This window comes from Oncorhynchus mykiss, chromosome 9 (genome assembly GCF_057628025.1).
Source record: "Oncorhynchus mykiss isolate SJ-2025 chromosome 9, ASM5762802v1, whole genome shotgun sequence".
Classification (NCBI taxonomy): Eukaryota; Metazoa; Chordata; class Actinopteri; order Salmoniformes; family Salmonidae; genus Oncorhynchus; species Oncorhynchus mykiss.
Genome location: NC_143030.1, coordinates 57,147,829 through 57,174,930, shown reverse-complemented (window position 1 = coordinate 57,174,930; position 27,102 = coordinate 57,147,829). Strand labels below are relative to the sequence as shown.

The 27,102-nt window shown below is 40.7% G+C and overlaps 1 protein-coding gene across 4 annotated transcripts in view; it reads left to right on the top strand.

Annotated features, from left to right (window-relative positions):
• Positions 1 to 3,270: 3,270 nt before the first annotated feature.
• pik3cd (phosphatidylinositol-4,5-bisphosphate 3-kinase, catalytic subunit delta) overlaps positions 3,271 to 27,102 on the top strand; it is a 56,482-nt gene continuing 32,650 nt past the window's right edge. For 2 of the 4 annotated variants that reach the window (XM_021616137.3, XM_021616135.3), the window contains exons 1-12: positions 3,271 to 3,780; positions 4,860 to 5,034; positions 6,337 to 6,565; positions 7,003 to 7,235; positions 7,972 to 8,151; positions 8,786 to 8,941; positions 9,531 to 9,620; positions 10,905 to 11,126; positions 24,743 to 24,839; positions 26,199 to 26,329; positions 26,555 to 26,605; positions 26,912 to 27,079. In XM_021616137.3, coding sequence (XP_021471812.1) covers positions 4,894 to 5,034; positions 6,337 to 6,565; positions 7,003 to 7,235; positions 7,972 to 8,151; positions 8,786 to 8,941; positions 9,531 to 9,620; positions 10,905 to 11,126; positions 24,743 to 24,839; positions 26,199 to 26,329; positions 26,555 to 26,605; positions 26,912 to 27,079 — 1,698 coding nt within the window. In that variant the 5' untranslated portion in view covers positions 3,271 to 3,780; positions 4,860 to 4,893. The remainder of the gene's footprint in view (positions 3,781 to 4,859; positions 5,035 to 6,336; positions 6,566 to 7,002; positions 7,236 to 7,971; positions 8,152 to 8,785; positions 8,942 to 9,530; positions 9,621 to 10,904; positions 11,127 to 24,742; positions 24,840 to 26,198; positions 26,330 to 26,554; positions 26,606 to 26,911; positions 27,080 to 27,102) is intronic. The other 2 variants (XM_090184601.1, XM_021616138.3) reach the window with 1 other exon arrangement.

The following is a 27,102-nucleotide window of genomic DNA, read 5'->3' as shown; positions in this document are numbered from 1 at the left end:
ACACATTGGTGTGTTTTTAGACTCTGATCCAAGTCCTCCAGCTGTTCACATTGATTGTAAAATGCTATACCTAAGCCCCTCTATCTAATGGTTTCCAAGGTAAGATAATACAGCACCCCTATTAAGGTGTGTGCATTTTGGATTCACTTATATATTTTTGGAATTCTTAGTACTGTCCATGTTTTCGTCTAATATTTGTTTATTCTAATTTGGTATCTTATTTCTTTATACTATATTGTCAGAAAAAAATTCATTTACACTATATCATCCTACATGTTTATATACGTTAAACTTCAATCTTTTTTTGACAGTGGTCTTGGGAATGTGTAAATAAGGAAGAGATTCTTATGGGCATTTCAGATCATGCAGTTCACTGACTTGAGTCTGACGGTTTCCATTTTCTACAATAGTACTATTGTTGGAGCCAAATTCCCTTACTTTCTGTCTCATGATAAATGTTTGTTTTGCCTAATTAGAATCATGAAATGTTGACTAATCAAATATAAATATGAATATTGAATTATGGAGTATGGTTGATGAAATCATGTTACTGGTTTTCTATTATGGTTATCATGGGAAAGCAATATGGAGCCACACCTGGGCACACCCCTTTTTCCCATGTTCCCCTTCACTATACACTGAGTGTACAAAACATTAAGAACATCTTCCTAATGTTGAGTTGCACCCCCTCATTTTGCCCTCAATTCATTGGGGCATGGACTCTACATGGTGTTGAAAGCATTCCACATGGATGCTGGACCATGTTGACTCCAATGCTTCCCACAGTTGTCAAGTTGGCTGGATGTCCTGTTGAGCATGAAAAACCCAGCAGCGTTGCAGTTCTTGACACAAACCGGTGAGCCTGGCAACTACTACAATACCCTGTTCAGAGGCATCTAAATCTTTTGTCTTGCCCATTCACTCTCTGAATGGCACACATAAACAATCCATGTCTCAAGGCTTACAAAATCTTCTTTAACCTGTTTCCTCCCCATCATCTACACTGATTGAAGTGGATTTAATATGGGATCATAGCTTTCACCTGGTCAGTCTGTGTCATGGAAATGTACACTCAGTGCACCTATTTAGTGGTTTGGCATTATGGCTCAGCTAGGGCTCAGGTATGGCGGTACCATACAGTTTTGAACTAAGTACGCTGCTACTATACCCTTTTGTTTTCCTTTGAATCCGATCTATTTTTGCTTTGATCATGGATAGATTCTAACCTTTGAAATGACCTGTGTTTGGAAACGGGGAGCCTTTTTAGCTTGTATTTACAGTAGCGGAGAGTTGAAATCCTTTTTTATGGTTGCTTTGGAAGCACTTCTGATCGCAGAATCACATACCTGTAGCCTCAAGGCAAGTTTTGAATTGTATTACGAATGGCCTTTTAACTATTCTGGTTTAAGTTTCGCTTTCCATGGGAATGGAGTCATTGTTTGCTAAGTCAGTGTGGATTTAGTGGTAGTTTGTGTGTGTGCATGTGTGTACCAGCAGAGGGAACACCCCCCTATCCACATCGATGGAACAGTAGTGGAAAGGGTAGTAAGTTTTAAGTTCCTCGGCGTACACATCACAGACAAACTGAATTGGTCCACCCACACAGACAGCATCGTGAGGAAGGCGCAGCAGCGCCTCTTCAACCTCAGGAGGCTGAAGAAATTCGGTTTGTCACCAAAAGCACTCACAAACTTCTACAGATGCACAATCGAGAGCATCCTGTCGGGCTGTATCACCGCCTGGTACGGCAACTGCTCTGCCCACAACCGTAAGGCTCTCCAGAGGGTAGTGAGGTCTGCACAACGCATCACCGGGGGCAAACTACCTGCCCTCCAGGACACCTACACCACCCGATGTCACAGGAAGGCCATAAAGATCATCAAGGACAACAACCACCCGAGCCACTGCCTGTTCACCCCGCTATCATCCAGAAGGCGAGGTCAGTACAGGTGCATCAAAGCAGGGACCGAGAGACTGAAAAACAGCTTCTATCTCAAGGCCATCAGACTGTTAAACAGCCACCACTAACATTGAGTGGCTGCTGCCAACACACTGACTCAACTCCAGCCACTTTAATAATGGAAATTGATGGGAAATTATGTAAAATATATCACTAGCCACTTTAACTATGCCACTTTGTTTACATACTCATCTCATATGTATATACTGCACTCAATACCATCTACTGTATCTTGCCTATGCCGCTCTGTACAATCACTCATTCATGTATCTTTGTGTACATATTCTTTATCCCCTTACACTTGTGTCTATAAGGTAGTAGTTTTGGAATTGTTAGCTAGATTACTTGTTGGTTATTACTGCATTGTCGGAACTAGAAGCACAAGCATTTCGCTACACTCGCATTAACATCTGATAATCATGTGTATGTGACAAATAAAATTTGATTTGATTTGATTTGATTTAGTAGGCCCCTGGTGAATGTTGCTTATTCATCATTTTACTGTTTCTACTATTTCTGTGTATCTTGTGGGTTTTCCTTCACTGAAAGCAGGAAACTGTTGGCTCTGTTAACGGTTAGAGAGAGAAGTTTACTGGAATTGTACCACATGATGAAAACTGGATATCCGTGTTTTTCTGAATGGCTAACGTCATTGAACCCTTTCCTAATTTTGTGCCGAACTGATCTAGTTGGTGGTTTAGTTGTAACATGAATGGTAAGCGCACAGTGCACATCTATTTGGCAGTTTCACCCTAGAACAACTGATCTTCATTGAATAGAGACATAAGGCATTTACATGCTGGGTATCCTGTTTAGGAAGTAATTACTGTGTTTTTTCCCCTTGTCCTTATTTGGAATTTTGAAAATCGATTGTGTTGGTTGCTTGGGGACTGCATGATGTTTGATCTGATCTGTATCAGCTTTGTCTAGTATGAGGAGACAATGTACTGTATACGGTTTGTTGATGGGAAACTACACTCAGGCTACAATCCCTGTTTGATTAAGCCTACACCACACTGAATCAATCTACATGTTGGTATGAATTGTAGCAAATTTGACTTTATCAGTGGCCAATCTTTAAGGAAGCATTTTGTGAAGAGGGTTGTGTTATATGGAGTCCGTTAAAACAGATTTGTGTTTAGAGAAAGCTTGAGTTTAATCTGACATGGATTTTTATGTGAATGAATGCATTATTTATTGATTGATAGATGTTTAACACATTTTGGTTTGAAGTCTTTGCCTCACAGTTGTGTTGCAAATGCTTTGTCCTGATAGGCTATGCATGAATATTATTTCACACACACACACACACACACACACACACACACACACTTCCTAGTCTAAACAAACTTTGTAGACGTTCCCTTGGCGTGTTCCGCGATGATGAGGCAAAGCGCATTGTCGAGCAGTGAGCGCACCTCGCCGTTCCTTTAGAATAGACTGACTACGCACTGAAGGATCTCCTCTCGCCTAGGAACCTTTCAGTTATAAAGCAAATTGCGAAAATTATCTTGTGTCTTGTGTGGGAGAACAGTGATACGACGGAGAACCATAATAATCATTTTTTGGGCACGCTATTTAGCAATGGATGAAAAGCATTGCCAGCGCTGGTAGAAGATGAAGAGATGAGCAACTGGCTTGTAGCAGATAAAGTGACTGAACCATAATACAGTAGCTATGTTGACTTATCTTTTGTGTGAAACATACATTTGCTTTATGTATTGCACAGTCTGACAACGTTTTTGGGGCATGGGACCTTATTTTAATTTTCGTTTTTAGACCATTTTGATGCACGACCATTTGAACTCCTGTAGTTACAGGTATTTTGTTCTTCAATCTTGCTGATGTTTTGTGCTATAGGCTAGTATTTTACTCAATGTATATTGTTGTAGGGGTACATTACTTCCACAGTTAGCCTACGTATAGTTCTACGTAAAATAACGGATAAAATGTTTAACAGAATGTCAGCCTCTGTCTTGGCTGTACGTAAGCACTGCAGGCTGCACTCAAGTAGGTTTAATCATTTCATTAGCACAGAATTGACACATTTTTTGAATAGATACAGAATTCAGAAATTGACAAACACATTCAAATTATGTTTTTGACATTCTAATTTTACATCTCCATAACCCCCAATGTTCTGCTAGTTTGGTATAATCATTTACTGCCATTGTGAGTCTTTCTATGCCCCACTGGTGACTGGCACTATTCGATTCTGAGACAGGGCTGAATGCTTGAAGGGATCTGGTTCATCGTAGTAGGCCTTCACCAATACTTACTATTCAGTAGGCTACCATGTCTTTAAAAATAACATAAACATAATAATTTTCATATTCTAATAATAATTGTATTTTTTATATAATTTTCAGCCATGGAGCTGTTGCCCCCCATTTATGCCTAGAAACATAAGCCTTCCTGTGATATCAAACGTGAGATACGATGTATAAAGTTGGCCTACACATAAGCCTACAAGTGAGCCTACAAAGCTAGCAGCATGTCTACTAAGACCATAACAGGGTTGGAGTCAATTTTATTACATTTCACGAAGTAAACAGAAATTCCAGCCGACCATTCAGACATCATAGCAGACGCAGCACACAACGGGTTATCCACGTAACGGGTCAATTATATTTGTGTTCAGTCTATTCAGGAAGTAAAGAAAGTCAAATGTTCATTTCTTTGCAATTGGAATTCAATTTTACTTCCATATTAGACGGAATTTAAATTGAATTGACCCTAGCCCTGCTATGGTGTTAGTAGGCATGCTGCTAACTTCGTAGGCTCACAAGTAGACCTATGGTAGCTACATACATAACACGTTATATTGAGCATTAATTAAGGTTGCTGCGTTGTCTTTGTGTCCTGAATGGCCGGCTGGGTTTCCTTTCCCGTTATACAGCAGTGGAGCTGACAGTAAATGAGAGACCGTCACGATGCCCCCGGGGGAGTATGGGATGCTGGGCGAGTGGGAGAAGGAGGGGGACCATGACATCATGATGGACTTCCTGCTGCCCACCGGGATCTTCCTGAAATTCCCTGTGTCTCGCAATGACACCATCGGGGCCATCAAAAAAGTAAGTCCTAGTTTCCCGGTCTGTGGCTGCATGACCCACGTTTAGCTGACTGTGTAAATGTGCACACGTATCAAGAGAGACCTGTATGTTGTCATATTTTTGGTACCTTACAGATATTGTTAATTTGCTTGAACATGGAAACAAATCATATTGAATCGATAAAAATTACACGTGCAAATGACAAGAAATCGATAAAAATGCATGTGCAAAAGGTTTGGGTCATACAGTATATTGTCATATATTGAAATTGTTCTATGTTTGTATTGCATTTACTGTTGATTGACATGAGTATTATTCTGTGGAGAGTCTGATGGAGTTGAGCCAGCTCAGTGCAGTAAAGCAGGTCTGATTCCTTTAGTACCAAAATGGAACTGGTATTTTAGTGCCAAATGGTATTCACAATGAATCTCAAAGAAACAGTCATATTTAGGAAATATTGGGTGACTTTGAGATTCTACTTGTAATAAAAAGCGGTATATAAAATACATATATTTACTGTTATTAATATTATGGTTAGTCTTATTTTGAAGTAAAAACCAGGTATAGCCAGGTCATTATAATAACATGTTGTTCTCAGTAACCTACCTCTTTAGATAAATGTTGGATTAATAAATTAACTTCACTACCTATTGAATTGTAGCTTGTTATGGACGGGCATGTTTGGATGTGATGGTACAGCGGTAGAGAGAGTTAATGTCTCATCTCTCTAATACAAATCTGTCTGACAATTTGCTGTAGCAGTCAAAAATGCCCCCAAATCCATTGAATTTGCCTGTTTCTATGCCAACAGTCATGCCTCTTCATACTGTTTGATTTATATGTGTTAAATAAGGATACTGTTGGCAGCTTGCTTCAGAGATTTTGTGGTTTTATTTACAGGCATTTAGACTTTCCCCTGTAAATTACTCAATTGGGTGATCACTTGTTTTATAATTAAATTAATGTTTTGTAATTTTGATTAATTTAAGATGGAGATTTAAAAACCCTGGCGGCGTGACCACTTTTTTGTTGTTTGAATCCCCGATTGCCCCTTTAAAACATGCAATACTCCATTTATAACACCTGATTTGAATGCAGTACCAGTAGTGTTGTAGATGTTCCTGTTCATTTTAAATGGTGTTGTTTCTTGCTCTAGTGTGTGCAGTCAGCTTCCTCTTTCTCATGGTGTGATCAGTTGATTTGTGTGTTTGGGTATGGTCAGCTACTCTGTGTATTTGCCAGTCAGAATGTGACTGGGTGTGTAAATGGTCAGTATTGCTCATATTGGTTATGAACCCTGTGTGTGCTTGTGTGTTTGTATAGATGGTGTGGAGGAACGCTAGCAGCGAGCCCCTGTATGGAGCGCTGAGCGACGCGGACGCTTACGTGTTCACCTGCATCAACTCGACGGCAGAGCGTGAGGAGCTAGAAGACGAGACCCGTCGTCTGTGTGATGTCCGGCTCTTCATGTCTGTCCTGAGGCTGGTGGCACGGGAGGGTGACCGTGTGGAGAAGCTCACCAACACCCAGATCAGCCTCCTGATTGGCAAAGGTCTACATCACCTCTTTCCCTAAGTAGTCATAGGTTAAGTTGTATGTATTTTCTCTCCACAATCTAGTCCACACAGCCACGAGAGAATAACAATTATGAAATCTACGTTTGACGGCCAATCTTCGATGTATGAACTAATGAAAATCACTTTTCTGGTCTACGAGTGCCGTGAGTGTGGGTCATCGAGAGAAATGATTTACTACGTTAGCTGCAAATGCTTTGGGAAACCCACCTAGGCCTGTTAGATCTTGGGTAGAGGTAGCATAAAGTTAGTGGAAAACATCTTAGGACTAGCTTTTTGAAAATGGCACCTAACAAACATAGATGTGAATTGGCATAATTGGTTATTAGCTCATTGTCACTGAATCACCAAATGCACTGTATCCTGCTCGTTTCCAACACCAGACCTTGTGTCCACTCCTGTTCATGTCTCTCAGGTCTGCACGAATTTGACTCCCAGAAGAACCATGAGGTGAACGAGTTCCGGACCAAGATGCGGTCCTTCTGTGAAGAGAAGGCCCAGGACCGCCAGCGGTTGCCATGGTACCAGTGGATGGAGTACAGCTTCTCGTGTGATCTAGAGCCATGTGTTTCCCTGGCAGAGCCTGGGGGCATCAAGACAAAAGGCACTAAGAAGATCTTTGTCAATGTCAAGTTTGAGGCCAGCGATGTAAGTGCCTTGTTCCTCTGGCCTTTTTTACTCTTATTCTTAATGTTTGTCCTAGTAAATCAATCAGTTACTTTTTGTGAATTTGGGAAGGGACATGGGATATTGTGATTGGATTGGGATGTGAATATTCACCTTCTGTCAGCAATGATATCTTTGACTGGAAAATTCAGAATTTCTACCAATGCATAGACCAAGTTAAGATCTGGAGGATGACTTTAGGTATAAAAAAATTTAAAAAACGTTCACACTTTGGAAATTCCCTTCCCCTCCCACACACCACAAACACCACTCACTGTCACTTTACAAGTCTTCAAAACAACAGTTCGGAATCACTATGAATGTAGAAAGAAAAAAGAAACAGTTGAAACAGAAAATCATTAAGATGTGACATTTTTGCACAAAAACGGCCATAGTGACGATGGAAAGAACACAGTTTGACGTTATAGCTACTACATGATATACTTACCAAGCCTACTGTCTAAAGTATTATTTTATAGAGTAGCCTTCATACCAAACGTAACTACAAAATGTACTGTAAACAGCACTCATAAAGGACTTAGCTTGAAAAGAAAGCTTTTTTTTTTTTATCAAGCTACTGCCTTTTCAAACTGCCTATCATCTGAAGCTATGGAAGACCATCGTTCAAGAATTACCAGATCAATATTTTTTCAAGTGACGTTGAAATTCTGATTGTAATGAAAACCGTTATATAAAATGAATCTATTATTTTCTGTAGGAAAGCTTTATGCTTCAGCAGGAGCCCCAGGACCTGCCGGTGATCTTAATGCGCAGTGCCCTAAAGAAGAAGGCCACTGTGTTTCGCTCAGTGCGACAGGAGAAGCCAGAGGACTACACTTTACAGGTCAATGGGAGGTGGGAATTCATATACGGGAAATACCCCCTGTGCCAGTTCAAAGTGAGTAAACACAATAATACAAGCTTACTTCACTTTGAGTTTACCCATTTTCTCCATTGATGTTAACTGTTTATTCAATATGTTGTGCCTGGTATGTTAAGTCTGAGTTGGTCTGTATTTGTTTCTTATTTTGTCTACATGTTGCCTCTGTCTGCTCTGTGAATGTGATCTATTTTGTCTGTATATGCTAGGTATGTAATGAGAGCCTTTGGCTCTCTGGTCTCTAGTGGAATGACTCAATGTTTCGGTGGCAGGAGACTCCGTTGTTGGTTTTGAAACTCCTGCTACCTTCAGACCAACGATGACTCATATCTCTAGCAGCCCTCAGAAGGGAACTGCATTGCACATATTTCAGCTGCATTATTAAGCTTCAGTAAATAACAGCCTCCAGTTCTTGAACATGAGTACACACCAGTGAATATCTGGACAGAGTAGGGTGGAGTCACCCCTAGACGCTGGTCTTGCATTTTGCCCACCAATTGAATTAGGATTGGGGGAGGGGAAGCTGATCCTAGATCTGTACCTAGGGGAAACTTCTCCCCGGAGTAATCTGGACCCCGGGAAATATGTGCGGTTGACATCCAACCCTTCTTCTTCCTCTCTTCCCTTCTTCCTTTCTCTACTCCTTCCTCAGTACATCTTCTCCTGTTTGAGAGGGGGTCAAACCCCCCACCTGACCATGGTTCATCACTCCACCGTTGTCAAATACCAGGAGGAGCAGGGCTGCCTGGGCAGCCAGGTGTCCAAGAGTCGCTCCTTGTCTAAGCCCCCCCCTCTACCTGTGAAAAAGGTGAGTGGTCAGCCACTTGGGACCACAGTCATTTTTTATTAACAGAATGTCAACCTTTTTTGTACCTCTTACAGTTGTTCCTCAGCCAGTGTTATGGACTTTGACATGCCATGCTGGGGGGGGGGGGGGGGTCTGCCTGAAATCATTTACTTTTTACACTTTTTACGTGCATGAACTTTGCTGATTTGAACTCACTGAGTTTTCTTGTTGTTAGTGGTTTTTACTGTCTGCCTTAGTTGTATGATCTTCAGTGTAGCTTTGAAATGGTAGCACCTATCTCTCCCAATTATCACACACAATGCTGCTAAATGACAATACATTTGTGTGTGTAGTTTTGTATTGGTTAAAACTCTACTTCCCATAATTGATACCAACACAGAAAAGATGAACCAGGTTAGCCTTGTATCAGCTTCAGCTTTTGGAAGCTTTAGTTCCTCTTTTCTTCTCATGTTTTGTTGTTGTTGTTGAAGGTAAAAAAAAAATCACATTTTGGGCCTTGCATGTCACGCTGACATTAATAATTCACACAAAGCAGGAAACAATTTCAATGTTAATCTAAGCACATGTCCTATTTCTTTCTTACTATCAGCAGAACACGTCGTCTTTGTGGTCCATTGAGGAGCCTTTCCACATTCACTTGCTACAAGGCTACAGAGTCAACGCAGATGAAGGAATGAAGGTTGGTGTGGTTTCATGTGGGCTTTCGCGCTCTGACTGTTGCTCAATGAAGTGCAGCTTCGAGTTGTTTACCAATATCTCACTTTAGGGTGTACAAAGGAGAGGTGAAATGTAAACGATGGGGGTCATATGACCCTTACCGCACATTTCCCATAATTCATCAGAGGCAGTTGGTTAAAACTCTACAAAACAGGAAGTGGGGAGGGCCTATCTGGCTTTCACGTTACACTCTGGTGCCTAGATTCTTAGAAAAGGACAGGCTTTGCGCTCTCGCTCGCCACTTTAACTTTTTTTGTTGATAGGAGAGATGGTTGTCGTTACTATTGCAGATAGGGCATGTTGATGGCTCTGACCTATCTTGAAATTTGTTGAGTTTCTCCGCCCTCTAATTACTCTACATAGAATTGTGATACTGTACTGTTGATATTGCATTGAATAACTGGGCAATATTATGTAGAAATGGACTATGCTGCAAATGATTTGATATACATGTCATATTTTCATTATAGAAAGGTTGTTTAACTTGGATCCTGTGAATTGGATGTAAAAGAACAACCAAGAAAAACACATGGGGAATTGGCTTAATGTTTTGTCTGTGTGTGTTTGATTCAGCTTTTTTCTTACTGTTACTGTTTAGATTGGTTGTTGTGTAAGTGCACTTCCGGACTCTTACCTCAGAGCCGAGCATGACTCACAGTAAATTATTTGTCCTGTCACATTGTTGGCAGGCAGAAATTTGCCAAGATACCCTAGGGGGAAATATCCACTCATACAGGGTGCGTCCCAAATTGCACCCTATTCTCTATGTAGTACACTACTTTTGACCAGAACTCAATGGGACCTGGTCAAATGTAGTGCCCTATGTAGAGAATAGGGTGTCATTTGGGTCATACGCACACAGTACTTTTCTAATCTGGCTACAACCCAGCCTGGTTTGAATATATCCAGGGTAGGCAATACACTGAACCTTGAGGAATTGACTGCTTGATATTGAATTAATCACATTGGAAAAATAGACTCCACTGTTCATTCATGATTTTTCATTTACTGTAGCCATTTATTGTTCTTATGAAGGCAGTATGCATTGCTTATGAAAGAACAGATTCAGACACCGTACCATACCTTACCAAAAGCTATTTTATTTGCTTTGTGGAAAAAAAGAAAAAAAACAGATCAGTTAACACAAGGATGTCCAACTCAGTCTCTCATGTGGGTTCTTATTATTTGTGTGTGTGTGTGTGTACGTGCGTGTGCATGCGTTTATGCACGTGTTTGTGTCTCCCAGCTGGTCGTCCAGGCAGGTCTGTTCCACGGCAGTGAGCTGCTGTGTAAGGTAGTGACCAGCGGTGAGGTTAACGTGTGCTCCGAGCCCTTGTGGGACCAGAAGCTGGTGTTTGACATCAGCGTGAGCGACCTGCCTCGTATGAGCCGCCTGTGCTTTGCTCTCTACGCCGTCATCGAGAAGGCCAAGAAGCCCCGCTCCACCAAAAAGAAGAACAAGAAAGCTGTAAGTCTGCAGCTGTGAGAGCTGTTACACCTTGATCACAACGACAGTGTCATTGCGCAAAATAGTACGCAGCATCATCTGGATATGTGTGCAACAAAAGTTAACCATTCACCTTCTTTTACAATTTCTATCAACAAGCCGTCTACGCATACAGTTTGACGCATATGTTCGATAAATCCAATGTATGCACCACACAGAGCGCACTGCAACTGCCCCTGCAACGCAATGCTGCAAGGCAAATGCAGCGTTCCATTGGAAATGAATATGCTTCTGGTGTGCCAAAATGCAATGTCGATGTGTAAGAGCTCAAGAAAGCAGAGTTTAAAAATATCTATTTTGAATGAATTTGACAAGTTTTATTGACAGAGAGAGAATTAAAAAAAGAGAGTTAAAAATGTAGATGAGGATACAGTAAGTGGCAGAACGGGGGTTTCGTACCACTGCTGCCAGGGGTATATGTGGTCTGGGGGAGGCAGCTCTTAAAGCAGGGTTTTGTTTCGTCAAATTATACAAAAGCTCTAGACCATCACGTTAACAGCTACCTGTTAACGTGATGGTCTAGAGCTTTTGTATAATTTCAATCCCCGAAAATGTATATTTTGTAAGTGCGTAACCCTTTACTCTTGTACCTGTATACGTGTTGAAAATTGCAGGATTTGGGCACTGATAAGTGCCTAAATTGGAACTCAGTGACTGTACACTAACATAATATAAATGACGTCAGAGCTCAGGCTCTGTGCTTCACATCGCTTTATGGGTTTTGACTGACAGACGTTCTGTTCTTGAGCACCGCACGCGACAAGAAGTTGCCCCCATCCCTTAGGGGGACTATGTATTTTGAAAGTTTAGACGCTGATAATTATAATAAATATCGCTATGATGTCATACATGCAAGCGAAACACCCATGAGTCTGAATGTGCACTTCAATTTTCCATATCATAAAACTCATGTCATATACAGTGCCAACGTTTATGATCACTATGTTTGATGTACAGTTACAAGATGACATGGCGTCAAACCTTGAGTTGTTCTGAACAGAATGAGCCTATGTTAGTCTATTGTGAAGAAAATGTGCCATGGAACCCGCACCTGAATACACGCATATAAACTCCTTACTATGCGCACTGAAATTAGGATGCGTTTCTCTGAATTGCGCTGTGGAAGACTTAGACTGTAAGATCATATTTTATACAGTGCCTTCAGAAAGTATTCAAACCCCTTTACCCTTTCCACATTTTGTTGTGTTACAGCCTGAATTAAACATTTCTTAAATTTAGATTTTGTGTCACTGGCCACACAATACCCCATAATGTCAAAGTGGAATTTTTACAAATGAATTAAAAAACTAAAAGCATTGAGTCAAAAAGTATTCAACACCTTTGTTATGGCAAGCCTAAATATGTTCAGGAGTAAAAATGTGTTTTACAAGTCACATAATAAGTTGCATGGACTCATGCTGTGTGCAAGAATAGTGTTTGACATGATTTTTAAATCACTACCTCATCTCTGTACCCCACACATACAATGATCTGTAAGGTCCCTCAGCCGAGCAGTGAATTTCAAACGACAAAGACCAGGGAGGTTTTCCAATGCTCGCAAAGAAGGGCACCTATTGGTAGAAAAAAATAGATATTGAAAATCCCTTTGAGCATTGTGAAGTTATGAATTACAATTTGGATGGTTTATTAATGCACTCAGTCATTACAAATATAACGGCGTCCTTCCCAACTCAGTTGCCGGAGAGGAAGGAAACTGCTCAAGGATTTTACCATGAGGTCAATGGTGACTTTAAAACAGTTACAGAGTTTAATGGCTGTGATAGCAGAAATCTGAGGATGGATCAACAACATTGTAGTTACTCTACAATACTAACTTAGATGACAAAGTGAAAAGAAGGAAGCCTGTACAGAATACAAATATTCCAAAACATCCATCTTGTTTGCAATAAGGCACTAAAGTAAAACTGCAAAAAATGTGGCAAATTAATTTGATGTCCTGAATACAAAGCCTTATGTTTGGGGCAAATCCAACACATAACTGAGTACCACTCTTCATATTTTCAAGCATGGTGGTGGCTGCATCATGTTTTGATGGCAGTCTAACAAGGAGCAACAACCAATTTGATGATTTTAAAAAGAATAATGGGCAAATGTTGTACAATCCAGATGTGCAAGGCTCTTAGTCTTACCCATAAAGACTCACAGCTGTAATCGCTGCCAAAGGTGATACTAACATCTATCGACTCGGGATGTGAAAACGTATGTAAATGACATATTTCTGTATTTCTTTTTCAATACATTTGCAAACATTTCTAAAAACATGTTTTCACTTTGTCATTATGGGGTATTGTGTGTAGATGGGTGAGATTTTTTTTTATTCAATCTATTTTGAATTCAGGCTGTAACACAACAAAATATGGAATAAGTCAAGGGATATGAATACTTTCTGAAGGCACTGTAATTTAGCTAGTCATATTGGCAGTAGAGCAAGCTTTGAAATGATGCCCACCTGAACCAGATTGCAATTTATAATGGACTGTTTTTGGATTGTGTAAACAACAACAGCAATTGTGTGAGTGCGAGGATGCAGGGTTGTGTTCCAAACAAAACAATTACAAGTGTGCTTGCTCTTGTTCCTCAACGGCACAGCTAGTAGAGCTCAAAAAGCTCCTATAGTTGAAGAGTCTTCTTTGAGTCGTAAGTGCATTGAAATTACTTATGCTTATGCATATACTTTTCATATTTCTTCTGTAAGAAATATTTCACCCTATCCATATAGGCCAATTCCCACGAGTGTTAAGGGTTAAGATCCCGGACTGCACCTTTAAGAAAACTGACTGAGAATTCAGTATAATGGGGGGGGGGTAGGGGGACACTACAGTTTTAGTTGAAGAACATATGTCACTGTTCATGAAATCCCTATCTGAATTCGGAAGAAATGTTGGCACGTAAAACTGCTTTACAGTGAGCTCCAAAAGTATTGGGACAGTGACACATCTTTTGTTGTTTTGGCTCTGTACTCTAGCACTTTGGATTTGAAATGATACAATGAGTAAAAGTTAGAGGCATAAATATTATACTCCCCAAAAAATGCTAACCTCCCCTGTTATTGTAATGGTGAGAGGTTAGCATGTCTTGGGGTATGATATTTGTCTAACTTGGGGGGGTGCCTGCTATTTTTGCAGCTACAACCATGTTGCTATTTCAACGTGCTCTGACACACTTTGTGTTTCTGTGGTTGCATGGGTGTCTGTGTGGGTGAGTGTCAGTGTGTGTATTTGTTTGCCTGAACAAAACATGTTTCTTTGTGTGTGTGTGTGTGTGTGTGTGTAGGAGGCGGTGTATGTTTTGCTGTTGGATTGTGCAAGCATTTTATTCGCTTCTACTCTTATCTGCTACACTATCACTCCAAGGAAGGAAGAGTAGAGCGTCAATTTCAAGGAATTATAAATGACGTTTCTAAGCCAACCCACAGATATTTGTTGTATGTACCTCTTCTCTTAAGTACTTCCACTTTCATTGCAAAGACAACTTCCTTAAAGTGGAACTGACAGTGTGTTAACTACTTTACAGATATGAAACAATCATATCAGTACAAAAATACCAAACTTTCTAAGAGATTTTAAAACTAGATTATATTTGACTGAAAATTCCATCACGTACAGTAAGGCATTGTTGGCAGAATAGATGGATGCAGTTCAATGCATGGTTAATATAATTCATCAATACATTTCTTGGTAGTCCAAAATATATTGTTATCAGGTTATAAATCACAGCTTGTCTGGTACATTGTTTGCTGCCTCCACCCATTCGGGATGCACTGTTTAAGTTTCAATGACTCAATATTTTGGACAAGCATGCATTGGCAGGCAAGCTGCAGAAGGACGAGCAGGCTACTATTCCCCATTGTTTATCAGTGCAATTAAAAAAAATGTTTGAGAGCGTTTAACTAATATTCCCTCATTAGATTTCAGCTAATATAGCTCTGGCTAGCATGTAGTTGTTCATCTTGTTGTTGATGTGGGAGTGAGAGGATACATTTTCATGGTTCTTTGGTCAATAGGACTGTAAAGTTCCCAAATGTAAGATGACTCCCGTGGTATTTACAGTTACACTAAGTTGACTCTTCCTTTATTAAACAGCTTGGAAAGTTCCAGAAAATTATGTCATGGCTTTTGAAACTTCTGATAGGCTAATTAACATCATAAGTCAGTTGGAGGTGTACCTGTGGATGTATTTCAAGGCCTACCTTCAAACTCACTGCCACTTTGCTTGACATCATGGGAAAATCAAAAGAAATCAGCCAAGACCTTAGATAAAAACAATTGTATACCTCCACAAGTCTGGTTCATCCTTGGGAGCAATTTCCAAATGCCTGAAGGTACCACGTTCATCTGTACAAACAATAGTACGCAAGTATAAACACCATGGACCCACGCAGCCGTCATACCGCTCAGGAAGGAGACGCATTCTGTCTCCTACAGATGAACATACTTTGGTGCGAAAAGTGCAAATCATTCCCAGAACAGCAGCAAAGGACCTTGTGAAGATGCTGGAGGAAACGGGTACAAAGTATCTATATCCACAGTAAAGCGAGTCCTATATCGACATAACCTGAAAGGCCGCTCAGCAAGAAAGAAGCCACTGCTCCAAAACCGCCATAAAAAAGCCAGACTACGGCTTGCATCTGCACATGGGGACAAAGATCATACTTTTTGGAGAAATGTCCTCTGGTCTGATGAAACAAAATTAGAACTGTTTGGCCACAATGACCATCGTTATGTTTGGAGGAAATAGGGTTAGGGTTGCAGGCCGAAGAACATCATCCCAACTGTGAAGCACGGAGGTGGCAGCATCATGTTGTGGGGGTGCTTTGCTGCAGGAGGGACTGGTGCACTTCACAAAATAGATGGCATCATGAGGAAAGAAAATTATGTGGATATATTATAGCAACATCTCAAGACATCAGTCAGGAAGTTAAAGCTTGGTCGCAAATTAGTTTTCCAAATGGACGATGACCCCAAGCATACTTCCAAAGTTGTGGCAAAATGGCTGAAGGACAACAAAGTCAAGGTATTGGAGTGGCCATCACAAAGCCCTGACCTCAATCCCATAGAAAATTTGTGGGAAGAACTGAAAAAGCGTGTGTGAGCAAGGAGGCCTACAAACCTGACTCAGTTGCAACCACTCTGTCAGGAGGAATGGGCTCAATTCACCCAACTTATTGTTTGTTGGAAGCTTGTGGAAAGCTATGCAAAACGTTTGACCCAAGTTAAACAATTTAAAGGCAATGCTACCAAATACTAATTGAGTGTATGCAAACTTCTGACCCACTGGGAATGTGATGAAAGAAATAAAAGCTTAAATAAATAATTCTCTCTACTATTATTCTGACATTTCACATTCTTAAAATAAAGTGGTGATTCTAACTGGCCTAAGACAGGGAATTATTACTAGGATTAAATGTCAGGAATTGTGAAAATGAGTTTAAATGTATTTGGCTAAGGTGTATGTAAGTATTTGTGAGTCGTTTCAGGAAACAAGGTGTATGTCGCGCGTCACTACTTCATAGGAGCGTTTTTTGGCATAAATGCCTTCTGGAACATGTGACCTTTCATGTGCCTTTATAGCAAACTTGTATGCCATCTGTAAATACAAATAAAGTTGTTATATTATGAGCCTAGTTGGTTTAGCCACGGAAACTAAGCAACCTCCCCGCTAGCCATGATTGGCTGAGTTAATGAGTTGGCTGGACATGCCGACAGATGAGTTCGGATTGGACTGCCATGTAGCACGCTTCTGTCTATAATATGAGCTGGTCAGTATGTGTAGGTAATCCTTTATAACGCAGCTTTTTTGAAAGATATCACATAGTAGAACTGCATAAGTGTTGCTCTCCACTTTCTGGAGGATTGAGTTTTTAAATCAGTGGAATTAGAGTATGATAGCTAAAGAGATTAGCTAAGGAAAATTCTGGCGTTTGATTGCAAATATGCAGACGGAGTAGAAAAGAGAACACACAAAAGGCTGTTCTATAAAACACCTGTCTCTGGATTACATTTTCAAACTAAGGGCAACCATGGCACCCGTAACAGAGAGGTATGAGGAAGAGAGTCTAGCTAGCTACATTTTCAGATATTACATGTTTCTAATTTTGTCAGAAAGTCATTTATTTCATGTTAAAGTGTACTGATGCTAACGTTGCGTGTGATTTGTTTAGTAATATTATCCGTATCTCAGAGCCATTTGCATTGCTAGTTATAGCCTAATGTTAGCTAGCTAATTTAGATCCTGCTTGGTTGGTTAGCTACCTGCAGATTCAGGCAGGGTAGTAATGTTATAAATTGGGATTATGGTTAATTGTTTAGCTAGCTAGCTGTCTAAACAAAAGACTCCACTATGCAAGTAACTACTTCACTGCGACAACTGTCGATAGACAGTAAATTCACTCTGGCTATCTATTCCGATTTCAGAGCACTCTCGTCTGAGTGTGCCAGAGCGCAGAATAACTGATGAATTTACGAACGCTCAACCCCCCTTGAATATGGCCGGTGTCAGTAAACTTAGGCAAAAAAACGTAATTCAATTGTTGCCATTCAGCACAGTTGCAGTCACCTACGATCTGGATAACATAAAAACAGCCTAACCAGCTCTGCTAAGGCGAGTAAAATGGTCAGTGAGCTGTTCTCTCATTTGTGACTGGAAGTAGTTAGCAAGCTAGCCACCGTTAGCCGGTTAGCTTGGATGATTGACTGCTGCTGTTAGTTCAGAATGCTTGGATTAACCCTACTTTTAGGCCAGAGCGTCCAGTGTGCGCTCTGAACGCTCCGAGAGCGAAACGCTCTGAATGTACTAAAGGCCAATCTTTCTGGTAGGCTTTCCAGTAGGTACCAAAACATTCAAGGGCCATTTTCTCATAAGTAAGGTTATACAGTGCCTTGCGAAAGTATTCGGCCCCCTTGAACTTTGCGACCTTTTGCCACATTTCAGGCTTCAAACATAAAGATATAAAACTGTATTTTTTGTGAAGAATCAACAACAAGTGGGACACAATCATGAAGTGGAACGACATTTATTGGATATTTCAAACTTTTTTAACAAATCAAAAACTGAAAAATTGGGCGTGCAAAATTATTCAGCCCCTTTACTTTCAGTGCAGCAAACTCTCTCCAGAAGTTCAGTGAGGATCTCTGAATGATCCAATGTTGACCTAAATGACTAATGATGATAAATACAATCCACCTGTGTGTAATCAAGTCTCCGTATAAATGCACCTGCACTGTGATAGTCTCAGAGGTCCGTCAAAAGCGCAGAGAGCATCATGAAGAACAAGGAACACACCAGGCAGGTCCGAGATACTGTTGTGAAGAAGTTTAAAGCCGGATTTGGATACAAAAAGATTTCCCAAGCTTTAAACATCCCAAGGAGCACTGTGCAAGCGATAATATTGAAATGGAAGGAGTATCAGACCACTGCAAATCTACCAAGACCTGGCCGTCCCTCTAAACTTTCAGCTCATACAAGGAGAAGACTGATCAGAGATGCAGCCAAGAGGCCCATGATCACTCTGGATGAACTGCAGAGATCTACAGCTGAGATGGGAGACTCTGTCCATAGGACAACAATCAGTCGTATATTGCACAAATCTGGCCTTTATGGAAGAGTGGCAAGAAGAAAGCCATTTCTTAAAGATATCCATAAAAAGTGTAGTTTAAAGTTTGCCACAAGCCACCTGGGAGACACACCAAACATGTGGAAGAAGGTGCTCTGGTCAGATGAAACCAAAATTGAACTTTTTGGCAACAATGCAAAACGTTATGTTTGGCGTAAAAGCAACACAGCTGAACACACCATCCCCACTGTCAAACATGGTGGTGGCAGCATCATGGTTTGGGCCTGCTTTTCTTCAGCAGGGACAGGGAAGATGGTTAAAATTGATGGGAAGATGGATGGAGCCAAATATAGGACCATTCTGGAAGAAAACCTGATGGAGTCTGCAAAAGACCTGAGACTGGGACGGAGATTTGTCTTCCAACAAGACAATGATCCAAAACATAAAGCAAAATCTACAATGGAATGGTTCAAAAATAAACATATCCAGGTGTTAGAATGGCCAAGTCAAAGTCCAGACCTGAATCCAATCGAGAATCTGTGGAAAGAACTGAAAATTGCTGTTCACAAATGCTCTCCATCCAACCTCACTGAGCTCGAGCTGTTTTGCAAGGAGGAATGGGAAAAAATTTCAGTCTCTCAATGTGCAAAACTGATAGAGACATACCCCAAGCGACTTACAGCTGTAATCGCAGCAAAAGGTGGCGCTACAAAGTATTAACTTAAGGGGGCTGAATAATTTTGCACGCCCAATTGTTCAGTTTTTGATTTGTTAAAAAGTTTGAAATATCCAATAAATGTCGTTCCACTTCATGATTGTGTCCCACTTGTTGTTGATTCTTCACAAAAAAATACAGTTTTATATCTTTATGTTTGAAGCCTGAAATGTGGCAAAAGGTCGCAAAGTTCAAGGGGGCCGAATACTTTCGCAAGGCACTGTAAGTTCATCAACTTTCAAAGCAGAATTACATTCCCATTGTTCCTCAGCTGTAGTGTATGATACAGTGAGGGAAAAAAGTATTTGATCCCCTGCTGATTTTGTACGTTTGCCCACTGACAAAGAAATTATCCGTCTATCATTTTAATGGTAGGTTTATTTGAACAGTGAGAGACAGAATAACAACAAAAAAATCCAGAAAAAGTCATGTCAAAAATGTTATAAATTGATTTGCATCACTAGGGGTATATATGAACAGATTTTAGTCAAATGTAATGTTGCTAAAAGGCTGTCAGTTCCACTTTAAATGGCTATTACACTGTGTTTCACATTACATTTAGAGCTGTGGATACTTTAAATGGAGGTGTATGTTACGTTCACCAGCAAGAAAACCAAAAATGTCGCTCAAACAGAAGGGGGAACTAACGAAGAGTCACTGATCAACAACTAAAACGAAAACAGGTGGGGTTTTAGGAGGGATTCTGAAAGACACTCATGTGGGCATCCAATGAAAGTTGGCTAGCGAGAACAACTGGAACCTAAAAGACACCCACCATGAGTGCCCACTAAATTTGCCCAAGAAGAGGCAAACGGGTTAAGCGGGCATTGCGTCAAGAAGCAGTGCAGCTTGGTTGGGTTGTATTTCGGAGGACGCACGGCTCTCGACCTTCGCCTCTCCCAAGTCCGTACGGGATTTGCAGCGATGAGACAAGACTGTAACTACCAATTGGATACCATGAAATTGGGGAGAAAAAAACACACCCAACAAGCAAACCAAAAAAGGTGGAGCAAAATTAAATCACCTTCCCAATAACAAGACTGCAACCAGCACAGGTGTAACACACAATCACGGATTACAAAAAGAAAACCAGCCCAGTCATGGACCAGGATGTCTTGCTCCCAGGCAGACTAAATAACTTTTTTGCCCGCTTTGAGGACAATACAGTGCCACTGACACGGCCCGCAACCAAAACATGCAGACTCTCCTTCACTGCAGCCGAGGTGAGTAAAACATTTAAACTGGCTGGTGTGTTTACGGACATATTCAATCAATCCCTATCCCAGTCTGCTGTTCTCACATGCTTCAAGAGGGCCACCATTGTTCCTGTTCCCAAGAAAGCTAAGGTAACTGAGCTAAACGACTACCGCCCCGTAGCACTCACTTCCGTCATCATGAAGTGCTTTGAGAGACTAGTCAAGGACCATATCACCTCCACCCTACCTGACACCCTAGACCCACTCCAATTTGCTTACCGCCCAAATAGGTCCACAGACGATGCAATCTCAACCACACTGCACACAGCCCTAACCCATCTGGACAAGAGGAATACCTATGTGAGAATGCTGTTCATCGACTACAGCTCAGCATTTAACACCATAGTACCCTCCAAACTCGTCATCAAGCTCGAGACCCCGGGTCTCGACCCCGCACTGTGCAACTGGGTACTGGACTTCCTGACGGGCCGCCCCCGTGGTGAGGGTAGGTAACAACATCTCCCCCCCGCTGATCCTCAACACTGGGGCCCCACAAGGGTGCGTTCTGAGCCCTCTCCTGTACTCCCTGTTCACCCACGACTGCGTGGCCACGCACGCCTCCAACTCAATCATCAAGTTTGCGGACGACACAACAGTGGTAGGCTTGATTACCAACAACGACGAGACGGCCTACAGGGAGGAGGTGAGGGCCCTCGGAGTGTGGTGTCAGGAAAATAACCTCACACTCAACGTCAACAAAACTAAGGAGATGATTGTGGACTTCAGGAAACAGCAGAGGGAACACCCCCCTATCCACGTCGATGGAACAGTAGTGGAGAGGGTAGTAAGTTTTAAGTTACTCGGCGTACACATCACAGACAAACTGAATTGGTCCACCCACACAGACAGCATTGTGAAGAAGGCGCAGCAGCGCCTCTTCAACCTCAGGAGGCTGAAGAAATTTGGCTTGTCACCAAAAGCACTCACAAACTTCTACAGATGCACAATCAAGAGCATCCTGTCGGGCTGTATCACCGCCTGGTACGGCAACTGCTCCGCCCACAACCGTAAGGCTCTCCAGAGGGTAGTGAGGTCTGCACAACGCATCACCGGGGGCAAACTACCTGCCCTCCAGGACACCTACACCACCCGATGTCACAGGAAGGCCATAAAGATCATCAAGGACAACAACCACCCGAGCCACTGCCTGTTCACCCCGCTATCATCCAGAAGGCGAGGTCAGTACAGGTGCATCAAAGCTGGGTCCGAGAGACTGAAAAACAGCTTCTATCTCAAGGCCATCAGACTCTTTAACAGCCACCACTAACATTGAGTGGCTGCTGCCAACACACTGACTCAACTCCAGCCACTTTAATAATGGGAATTGATGGGAATTGATGTAAAATATATCACTAGCCACTTTAAACAATGCTACTTAATATAATGTTTACATAGCCTACATTATTTATCTCATATGTATACGTATATACTGTACTCTATATCATCTACTGCATCTTTATGTAATACATGTATCACTAGCCACTTTAAACTATGCCACTTTGTTTACATACTCATCTCATATGTATATACTGTACTCGATACCATCTACTGCATCTTGCCTATGCCGCTCTGTACCATCACTCATTCATATATCTTTATGTACATATTCTTTATTCCTTTACACTTGTGTGTATAAGGTAGTAGTTTTGGAATTGTTAGTTAGATTACTCGTTGGTTATTCCTGCATTGTCGGAACTAGAAGCACAAGCATTTCGCTACACTCGCATTAACATCTGCTAACCATGTGTATGTGACAAATACAATTTGATTTGATTTGATTTTAACACATGACCAATGAGGTGACACCAATCGGTGCCCCTATGTGCTAATGAGCTATATACGCTAAAGTCCAACCTCAAAACATAAATGGAAAAACCAAAGCATGTAACAATGTATATCTGCTTAGAAACATTACCCAAATGTTTGTTCACTTATCTTTTCATCCTTCCGACCCCATTGTCAGTTTATTTGAAAATGTACCTACTAAGCAGTTTGCATGTGTCATATGGCTGTTATAAGGACATACAGAAAAAAGTAATGTCTGTGTTCTGTGTAGTTTGTTTTGTTTCGATCAAGTCAAGGATATCTCTTATGTTCCCCTTTCCTGCGAAATGCCATAATAGTTTCACTTCTAGACATGAACACACAGTTAACACCACCTCTTTGAATCCCCATGCCATTGGTTACTATGGACTTGTTTGCCATTGCTTTCAGGAAGTGGAACGTGTATGTAGTTGTTGTGTATAATACTGTACACTGAGGCCTGGGCTCAATTTCCCCTTCTTAACGTGGCTCTTGTCACAGTCCTGGGTGTATTCATTAGTGCACACTGTAGAAAAAACCTTTTGCAATTGAAAATGTTTTGCTACAAAAACAAGGCTACTCCCTCCCCGTTTTGCCCTGTTGCTTCCTAGTGAATACGCCCTGGTTTAAAAGAGGCATTGTGCGAGGCCACATGTGTGCTGTGGGGAGCTAGGCCTCAGCGACTCCACTTCTGCTTTCTGGGCCACTTCTCCCTTCCGTCACCCAGAGGAGAAGTCCTCTCAGCAGGCCAGACAGCGGGCCTGCATCCCTTATAGCACCCTATTTCCTGAATAATGCATACTTTTGATCAGGGTCCATAGGGCCATGTTCAAATGTAGTGCACTGTGCCATTTGGAACACACAACAGGAAGCGAGAAGTTATTTTGGCTAGCCATGGCCACTCGCATCGGCTTATTTTAATTTAGCTTGTTTTTTTAGCAAGTTCACAGCTGAGCGATGCACTATATTGGTTTTCCCGCCTTAGCTTGAGAAGCGCTTTCCCCTGACCATTTACCACAAGTCATTCTCATTAAACCTTGTGCCAGGAAGGGAGATTTGGACATTTATGATTCATTACAATCATGCAATACTTACAATACAATGACAACTCAATTAACCTTTATTTTATAACTCTAATATCAAGTGTTTAACAGTTTCTGAAGTTAATTGAAATACTTGTAATGGCCAATTAGATATTGTGTCTTGTATTGTTTTATGTATGCTGTATATTGAAATGCATTTCAAGCAATTTAATGTAACCATAGAGGCCTACAACACAAATGGCTTGCGAGACATAATGATATCAGTTATTATACGAATGAAGACCTGTTCGTTAACCACAGTGGAAACTCTTTCGCAAAGTGACTGTGCTTTTTGGTGGTGCAAGAATAAGTATGTTGTTCATTGCACCATTGCCATTCTCAGTCATTCATTTCAAGACTGGAGGCTCCATTTAATCAATCTGGAAGTTTCCAGTTTATGGCAACACATCATTCCTCCCATGCAGCCAGGTATCCAGTTTGAATTTAATATCAAGTTGTATTTATTTTTATTTCACAACGTGTGTTATTGATTGAAAGAATCCAAACTTCAACTTAGTGACACTGTGGGCCACATACTGATTTTGATTGAATGAAGCCCAAGATGTACTCACACACATTTGGGTTCTTCTAAACAGATGTAAATGAAAACAGGTTAGAAAGTTTGAATTTGTAAATAGTGTGCTAATGACTATCAACCTTGGTCGTGTTCATTAGGGCACACCGTAGCAAAACGTTTCGCGACGAGAAAAACAGTATTGTTCTTATTGGACTAGTTATGGTAGTACCTCCCATTCCACTTTTTTTTCCCCTCCTTTACTGAACATGACCATGGGGTTTCTCCCATAGAATTAGAATGGACGTTCCCATTCGAGTCATGATGCTATAATGGATGGACTGGGGCCATTTTGAGGGTCCCAATTGGAGCAAAGCTAGGTTGAAGATATCCAGGTTAAGACAACGTCCAACGTCATTCACATGCGGAAGCATTCAAAAATAAACAGATTCATGGTCCCTTAGTTTTAGAATTCTTCCGCATGAATGCAAAGAGTTATGGGATATTATAATCCTTTTGTCTTAACTTTTGTTATCCTCAACCTAGGCGCAAAGCAGAAAGTCAAAGCATGGAAGTTCGGCATTCAATTTGTGCTTTATTAACAGTCACCTCATTATGTGGTTTCTTCCACCAGGACTGTCCACTAGCCTGGGTAAACACCATGGTGTTTGACTATAAGGATCAGCTGAAGACTGGGGAGTTCCTTCTCTCCACCTGGCCTTCAGTCCCTGGTACAGTAGAAACACACACACACACACACACACACACACACACACAAACTAGTTGTTTTATGAACTGCAAAATGTACGCCATTGTTCCGATACAATTTTAATCATTGTACTATTTACCTACAGTTGTTTAAAATGTCATAAAATGGGTAGTAATAATACATGTAAAAAGCAGCAACAACATTTTTTACATTTGAATTACAACAAATGTGCAACTTTTATTTATATATATATATATATATCTGGGATAAGGAGTGACATTTAAATGCTGCAAAAATAAAGATTTAAAAAAACTTTTTTACGTGTTAAAAAAAATGTAGTTACTGATATACTAAAAAAGGAGTGAGGCTGGTCAAAATCTGTTTCACATTTACACTTTACCACTACATTTACTGAAAATATGCATGTAAGGGTTTTATAGTGCCATCGACTGGTTATGTTTGACGTAGCCACTATTCCTTTACAAAGTGGTTGTGATGATTTTGGAAATATCAATATGTGCTTCGGAGTGAACGTTTCTTGTAGTGTCCTTAAGCCGCTCAATCAGTATCATGTTGATGAATCAAATAACAGTTCAATCGTTTTTAGTTTAGTTGTGTTTGGGGTGGGGACAAATTTGACATTTTCTTGGTCATCTGTTGATGACATTTTTTGCTTTTCGCAAACTCATTAGCGACAGGGATCGTTAAAATATCGTCATACTTTTGAGTGAATCAAATTTTTGGTTCATGAAATGTTTCAATGTTTGTTCAAACATACAAAAGGTAAGAAAATCAGATATGTTGGAGGTCATATGTCCTTTAGGCAAATTTTTTGCCATATGCTGAGAAACACTTTTGTACAGACTTTTGAAGCTCTACGTCAAACAAAGTGGTGGGGCTGCGCTTTTGACATTGAAGTGCTCATCATATCATCACCTATGGGCCATTCAGTTCGGGATTTGGCCCCATAATAACTCCATTTGTGTTATATGTGTTTTCTATTTATTTTACAATCTGGCCTTTAGATATTTGCCCCATGCAATGACAAAAAATACAAGGCTTCCAACCACTAAGGCTTGGAACATTAAATAGGAAATCAGCAGTTGGTACATCCATTTAGCAGTTGTTACATCCAAATTATTGATATGTTCCTAGAATCCCAATTATTTTGTAAACAAAGTAAATGCAATGTTATTATCATGGATGGACAGTCATTGCATTCATAGCTCTGTCTGTGAATTTGAGAATGGTTACATTTCTCCAGCCCCATCTCACAGTGGTGGGGAGAACGCTGTATTGTTTCTACTGCTGATTGCAGCTTTAACACATCGATTTAGCTAATAGCTGAATATGTTTATTTCGGTTTAATTTGGCCTCACAGATGATAAAGGCGACCTCTTGAATCCAATGGGCACAGTGGAGAAAAATCCCAACGTTGATAGTGCAGCAGGACTCCTCATTCGCTTCCCCAATATCCGACCTCACCCTCTCTACTACCCCCATTTCGACAAGGTACACCTTATATTGCACACACGTTTCAATAGTTGACATTGTACATTTGTAGCCAACCTCGTACATTTGTAACCATTACACTTGTAACCATCTTGTACTGTACATGTAAAAAAAAAACATCTATATTAGATCTCACTATAGATTTTATGAAATTAGACATTAGAAATTGTATTTTTAGAACTATATTAAGATATCTACACATTTGTATGCTCCTCCTATTTTCAGTTGAGGGACCTAGAAAAAAATGGAGGGAAGGTTATAGCCACCAAGGTAGAGGTAAGGGACTCTCTATTGTTTGTTTGAAATGTATAAGATTACATTAAAGTAATCCTTTGAAAACCACATTAAACTTTTAAAACGCATAAACCATTTATTATTTGTATTATCTTATTGTATGTTTGAACTTTGAATTCATTATCAATACCATTACGTATAAATTATGTTCCTCACAATTACCAGTGTTTTTTCCAATTACTTTTGCAAGTATAGATTCATTGCTAAGAAATTACCATTCTAGTACCTACAGATCTACAGTATGTTCACTCAACCCCTTCCCTGTTGTCTTTGTATTGTGCTGCCCAGCATATGAAGCTAAAGGAAATAGTAGACAATAAGAACTACACAGAGTTCTTTGAGGACGAGAAAGAGCTTCTGTGGAAGCTACGCGGTGTGGTGCGGGAGCGCTACCCAGAGAGTCTGTCCAAACTTCTCCTCATCACAAAATGGAATAAGCACGAGGATGTAGCACAGGTAGGACACTTTCCTCTCGCAAA